General features: G+C 42.8%; 1 protein-coding gene across 1 annotated transcript; it reads left to right on the forward strand.

The window, feature by feature from the left end:
* Positions 1–491: 491 nt before the first annotated feature.
* LOC310791471 (putative nuclease HARBI1) lies at positions 492–1,884 on the forward strand (the record flags this gene model as incomplete). Its single annotated transcript, XM_083653158.1, has 3 exons — positions 492–1,095; positions 1,180–1,400; positions 1,687–1,884. 3 exons carry the CDS (start codon positions 492–494, stop codon positions 1,882–1,884), a joined length of 1,023 nt encoding a protein of 340 aa, XP_083509284.1.
* Between the last annotated feature and the right edge of the window lie 5,678 nt (positions 1,885–7,562).

A 7,562-nucleotide genomic window follows, 5' to 3' on the forward strand; every position in this document is an offset into this window, starting at 1 on the left:
CTCCCGCAGTCCCGCCACTGTCTCAAAAGCACATCTACAGAACAGCCTTGAAACAATGGAGCCCGAAAACATCCTTTTGTTGGTAATTTTGTTTTATTTTATGGAGGAATTAGAGTTGCACCGCCGGAGACGCCGCATGATGTTTCTCAGGCTGAGAGAAGATGGACAGGTAAAGTATTTGTTAAACCAAAATGTTACTAGTTAATGTGGCTTATAGCGAATGTCATTTTACTTTTAATTTCATATAGCCTAATCCTAACCTTACCAGGGTTTTATAGATAGATAGATAGATAGATAGATACATAGATAGATAGATAGATAGATAGATAGATAGATAGATAGATAGATAGATACTATAGATAGATAGATAGATAGATAGATAGATAGCCTCCCTCTCAAAGCCCATGGGAGAAAGTGACATAATGGCATATTTTATCTTGCTATTTTGTTTATTAAAAAAATATTCTCCTCTTCCCCCCCAGACCAGACCCATGTACTGCAGGATCAACCTGAGTGTTCCTGTACTGGACAGGTTTTTCAATGGCCAGGACACCCGCATTGACTTTCATTTGAGCAGGGAGGCGCTGGCAGTGCTGTTGGGCCTTCTGAACCAAGAACGGCGACATGGATGGGGTTCTACTATCGAGACCCTGGTATTCTTGTTCTGGCTGGCCAGTGGGGGGTCATACAGGGTGGTCTCCAGAGTGTTTGGGATGCCTCGGTCCACTGTCCACCGCATCGTCCACAGAGTCACTGAGGAGGTGGTGGCCATTCGCCACAAAGTCATCCACCTCCCCAAGACCCCAGAAGACCTGCAGGCAGTGACCCGTGGGTTTGCAGGGCTGGGAAGACACCGTGCTTTCCGTAAAGCTGCTGGAGCAATCGACGGCTGCCATGTCCGGATCAAGCCACCGAGCGGCCCTGATGGTCAGTGCTACAGGAACAGGAAACTGTTCCCCTCCATCATCCTGCAGGCTGTTTGTGACCATCAGGGCCGCTTCATTGACACGTACGTGGGCTGGCCTGGGTCAGTACATGACGCCAGGGTGCTTCGGCACAGCCCACTGTACAGAAGGTCACTCTACCCTCCTCCAGGTAATTGTATGTGATAGCTGTCTTCAGGTGAAGCAGTATTATTATTATATTTTAAGATTGTCAAATAAATCTATCTATCTCCAGGGCACTTCATCCTAGCGGACGGGGGGTACCCATGCCTCCAACACCCACTCCCCCTCATCACTCCCTACAAGAGGCCAGTACAAGTTGTGGGGGCCCAGCGCTTCAATGTCCATCATTCCAGGGCACGCTCCATTATAGAGCGTGCCTTTGGGATGATGAAGACCAGGTTCCGGGCCATCTTCCTGCAAGCGCTGGAGGTGCACCACACCTTTGTACCACACGTAAGTCATCACTCAACAGGACTTTATAGAATATTGAAGAAGAGTAAATCAGTCAATTTTGGCCGATACCGATAAATAATGTTAACATTGTTGTTATGGCCGATAAGTGATATTTATCTACCGATCTCGATATGATCTGTTTAAAAACACATTTCTATGATCATCAAATTTTGTACATACTGAACATCGGACTGATGCCGATATGTTAAAAAATGACTAACATCGGCCAATACCGATGTGATTGACGATACATCGTGCAAGACTAATATATATATTATAATTTTAGGTCATAACAGCATGTGCCATCCTCCACAACATCTGCCTTGGGGTTGGTGACATTGTGGCCCCGGAGGATGAGGATGAGCATGAGCCTGAGGATGAGGAGAACGGGTTGGAGGCAGTAAGTGGTGCTCCCTGGCGTGACCAGCTGACCGCAGAGGTGTCTGCCCTGGAGGAGGTACCCCCTGACCATGATTATTTGTAAAAGGCAAGTAAAAGAATTGTAAAGTTATGCGATTCATATTTATTTAAAATGTTATCTAGAGCAGTTTTGCATTTTGAAATATGAAGAAAATCAATCAAATCAAGAAATATTTTGTTGTGACATTTCTTTTGTGGTGATTGTTTCCCCCCCAATATACAGCTGTGAAGTAGTAGCCTACTTTGTATTCACTGTATTTTATTCTTGAATCTTTCTGAAAACATAATAGTGACATGGCAGCCGTCGATTGACCCAGCCCTGCAAACCCAGATGCGGTGGACAGTGGACTGATGACCCCCCAAACACACTCTGGAGACCACCCAAGATGACCACCCCATCCATGTCGCCGTTCTTGGTTCAGAAGGCCCAACAGCACTGCCAGGGCCTTCCTGCTCAAACGAAAGTCATGTCATGTCCTGGCCATTTAAAAACCTGTCCAGTACAGGAACACTATTCATTCATTATTGTAAATAGGTTCTGTTTTTCAGCATCCCCCATCCATTACATTTTATGTTACATTTATTTATTTTTATGTACATATATGTTCAGTATACCTTATTTATTTATACATGTTTGACTATTTAGAGGTAATAATAAATTATTATCACTACCACTGTTGTAATGCTCTGTCTAGTGAATTCTTAAGGCTTAGCTTTGTGTTTCCCAAGTTCAGGTTAGAATCATCAGGTCTGTTAACTCAGCATAAGGACATCAAGGAAGCATAGAGGGACTTGATCCAATTTAGACATATATTTTGCGAACTTCTGTAGAGGTTAAATATAGCACATCTCTGTGATCCTGGGTGCTGCAGACTACACACTACATTGTGTAAAGTATGGTTAATGTGATCTCAGTCCTTTAAAAGTTAAAGGTAAAGTTAGCTGAGCTATAGACGGTTTTAACTTGACAACATAAAGATTCTAAATTTAAGCCCAGCTCACTTCCTGTTGCAGTGTTTGCTAGTGCAACCGTCAGGACTCCTAGGACAGGACTGACAATTCTGTGAAAACCATCTATCAAAACACCGAACACTCTTATCGGCAAGACTCCAATAGAAAGAGAAAAGTGTCCATACATATTCTGGATCACTCCACTCCACTTTTGTGCTGTGTAAAAAGAAAAAAGTATGTTTTTCTTAAACAAAATATTTATTAAATAACCTTAATTCATGAACAACACATTTAAAACAGAACAAAACAAATGTGCAAACTTGTTTTTAACAACAAAAAAAACAATACGAACAATAATACTTTGAGGCTCGTCCAAAAGTAAAAACAAAGTATTGTTCGGATTGTTTTTTAATACTTTGTTTTTACTTTTGGACGAGCCTCTCTAACAGACCAAAGAATCGCTCTGATCTCTCCTTCTGGAGCCTCATGTCCTCCTTCAGCAGCTCCAAAATCTCATCCTTCTCCTACTTCGCTTTCTTTGGTGGTGGCCCTCTCCCAGCTGCTCCTCCTTCCTCCTCCTCTTCCTCTTCCTCCACTACTGCACTTGGCCCTGGCTTGTCCTCTGGGATAGAGGCAATCACGACAAGGGGGGTCGTGGAGTGCCTCTGTCCCAGCACCTCATCCATGTCGACAAACCAGGGCCAAGTAGCAGCAGTGGGTTTCCCGCCGCTGACCCCCTCTCCTGATGCTGGACACTTGCAATCCTAAAATAGAGGATAATCCTCTTAAAGGATGGGTTTACCGATGGGGAATATGAATATATATTAATTCTTAAAAAATCTTAAATTTCGAATCCGTTGAAATTTTTGAAATTGCTTGTTCACAGCCAGAGAAAAAAATAAATAAAAAAAATAAAATAAAAATAAAAATTGGGCCAGGTGACGCGTTTCGCGTCATCTGGCCCAAGTCCGCCTTGCAATTTGGAGTTGTTTTTTTTTTTTTTTTTTTTTTTTTTTTCTCTGGCTGTGAACAAGCAATTTCAAAAATTTCAACGGATTCGAAATTTAAGATTTTTTAAGAATTAATATATATTCATATTCCCCATCGGTAAACCCATCCTTTAACATGACAGTCAACAACAACAAAAAAACAATACCACAAAATCCTCCAAATCGACCCCCTTTCTGTTTGGAAGTGGGAATGCACTATAATTGTCTAATGTCACATGGGCATGAAAAATCCACTACGGTAGTCTATTCCTAAATTGATTGTACCTGCCCATCCACCTATTACAAATACCCAGACCTACTGACATGCTTACATATTTTCTAAGAGTCATCAACCAACCATTTCTTAGAATCAGTCTAGGCTACATTACCTTGTATTTTGTCTTCAAGTTGTCCCACTTCTTTTTGGCCTGCAAGGGAGACACTTTTCCTTGGAGATTCATTTTCTCCAGGACGACCCTATGTCCACAGAGAAAAAAAAAAGAACAGCACAAAGGTTTGTACCCCATCTAGTGGCAATTTTTTTGTTATGTGCTCATTAAAACTGACTTAATTTTCGAACACTGTAGCTTAAGTTGCATTCATTGCAGGTATAAATATTGTATAGGATGAATCAGCGTGATGTCACCCAGAAATGCGGAACCCCGCGGCAGTTGATAGTATGAGTTGTGCCAAACAAATGTTAATATCTCAAAAACTATACATGACATCGCTTATATTTTGACATTCTGAGTGAGAGCAGAAGTAGCTCAAGAGTTTGATGTATAACATGTCGTGTTAAAGTTGTGTGAATTGTTGCAGTTTTTAAAATGTAAACAGTGTTAACTGGCTAGAGTCAGACACTCAAGCCTCGCGCCACTTGGGCTCCGTTGCCACCCAGTGACGCGGTTTGTTTACCAAAATGCTGCTCGGCTGATCCCTCGTATAGAAGCTACCCTACACATTTGCTATTTAACTAAGTTACTTAGTTCTACCCTACCTCCAGCCATGAGCCGCCGTGTGCTTTTGGCCAGTGAAGAGGCTGTCATTCGCGGCCCTCATCCTGATGAATTTTGCCGTTAGTTCTTTGCTCCCTTAAGACAAAAACACAGAAGCAAATATTTAAGCAGGTGACATTTTCAACAAGAGGACCAGCCAATAACAATAAGCGATACCAATACTCACATTTAAAAGTGAACTGGCCCTCCTCTGTCTCTGGAAGGTTGTTCTCTGCCATTTTCTTTATTATTGGAGAGGAGAGAGAGTACCATTACTGTGAAGAACACACAAGCTGACAGACTATTGATTATGATGTAATGTGCTATGAGAATGCAGCAATGCAGTATTAACATTTTGAATATAAGTGATAGTTCTATAATTCTTAGTATAAATATAAGATGTAGCCTATAAGATAATGGTGCAGCAGCAGTACAGCCCTATAAATTCAGCAGATTATTATTTACACAAGTTATTTATTTGTTTTATAAAACTTGCTTTCTTGCCTTTAAGTATTGTATCTATACACGTTTTCTTTTGCAAAACTCTTCTAATCTAGCAAGTTTACACAAACAACACAGCAACCCCCCAGGTACCATGGTCCTTTGTTAAATTCAGAGACCCCCCCCCCCCCTCCACACACACACACACACACACACACACACACACACACACACACACACACAATAACGTTAACAATAACGTTAATGCTAACGTCCTCTTCCAAGCAAGTTTACACAAACAACTTAGTAGGCTACCCTCCATCCAGTGAGGCCACCATGCAGGTCCTTTGATCTAACAGCTAGCGTGACGTTACGTTCAGAGAACCCCCCCCCCCCACACACACACACACACCCTGGAAAACTTTACACGAATTTGAATCAAGCCAAGGCAGCCCCCCCGCTACTTATTTTCTCAAATGAATCTACAGAATGACCGTGGTATGAAATTAAATGGGGCTTTCCAGTCGTAGTAGTGAGCAGACCGGCGGCGCTGGGTAGCCAGCTAGGGCTGTGTTACATGACCAAGCAACCCGGGAGACAAGCGTCTTTGACGGCCGTCAGCAGCGGGGACTCCCGCTGCACGGAGAGTCGACATGGCAGTCTAGTGGAACGCTCACGAGCCAAGCTCTGGAGCTCATTACAAAAGAAACACGTCACATGTTTTCACAATACTGACAAATATGAGATCTACAATAACCTAAGCGTCGGTTAATCACCTCTAAAGTTGACAGAAGTGCATTTAGTAAGGAATTTGCAAACGAGAATTTGAAGATCTTACCTGTTGCGTGTAGTTGCGTGTTCAAAAAATGGCGGCGATTTCAGAATGTTCTGCCTTGCAAACCTCTCGCGGATTCTCGCGAGATCTTGAATGCCACAAAGGCCACGAAGTCCTCAAGTTTTGAGAAAAGGAGGATGCATTTCTCGGCTGCATTTGAAGGAGCCTACGAAATGGGACAGCCTAGGTCGCGCGCAATGACGCAATCGGTCTTCAAATCTAGCCTTGGTGGACTGCAGCACCTGAATTGGGACACAGCTTAAGGCTTAAGTCGTCTTGGTGCAACCGGCGTAGCTGTTAGGTCGTAAAGTTACGACCAACTTAGCTTAAGACCAGTGTAAGACCAGTTGGTGCAACCGGCCCCAGATGTGTCTGGAAATCCCATATGACTAATTAGCTGAGGTTGTTCATATTGGGATTTGGGGGGAGTGTAACTGCCCGCTAAACTCCTATCATTGTTTGATTTTGGTTCCCTTTCGTAATTTGTACTTTCACATTACAAGGAGTTATTTTGTTACTTAATAGTTTTATTTTTTACCATGGATTGAACTTATACCCCGTTCAAGACAACTCGGACCGCCGGAAAAGATGGGTTCCGACCTGTAAAAAGTGAATTGAACGGTCGTTCAGGCCAGAATTACAGCTCGGAAATTCGGGTATCATTCAGAGCTCCGGTTTCTCCGAGTTGACGTCACAGCCACATCACAATGGCAACTTGCATCGTTAATGATAATCACAAGATTATTGTAAAGCCGTTTGTTGACGTTTTAACACACAATTTGAGGTCTTAATGATGTAATGTTAACGTTTCATATGTGTTTGTGTCATCTGTGTTTCACTCTGTGTGAAATTCAACATTCAGCATGTTTGGTTAGCATTGTTCACTAGTAGGTAGCTACCATGCTAACATGGGTTGCTATAGCAACAGTTTGGGGTTTCCCCCCTGAGTGGGAGGTGCAGCGTGAACGCAAATCTGTCCAGCCGGAGGTTCCGTGTTGAAACTTACGGCGGTCCGAGTTGTCTTGAATGCGGTATTAAACTGCATATTTACCTGTAAACCTCAAAATGGCCGACAAGGGGGTCTATAGTATTGCCCCTTTATGTCATGTCAGGCTGGGAAACCCTGTTTTCTAGGCCTACATCACCACCTGTTTTGTGTGGCCTCATTAGCATGAAAAGGAGCACATGTAAGAGTTTGGGAGACTGAAACAACAAGGAAGTTGAAGGAAACAAAATGTAACAGATAGCGGCTATCTAGTTGCAGGGCAGCGCTCCACAAGCTTGTTGTGACCAAAAAGCATTTCATACTCCCAGAGCTGGCGTAAAATGGCAAACGGGGCTAACGTTAGCTAGCTGGTTAGGCTCAAACTAACTAGTTTGAACGTAGCAGTTAGTGTGGACTTTACACCCTAACTTAAGACAGAAATGTTCAAATTGATTAAACTTACCACCGGCCGTCATATTGAATCCTAAGCGCCACGTCGACATAATTGTGCTTGGTAATTTGCGCTTGAATCTTCAAATGCTTCCG

This window comes from Poromitra crassiceps (assembly GCF_964638095.1).
Source record: "Poromitra crassiceps genome assembly, chromosome: 16".
NCBI lineage: Eukaryota > Metazoa > Chordata > Actinopteri > Beryciformes > Melamphaidae > Poromitra > Poromitra crassiceps.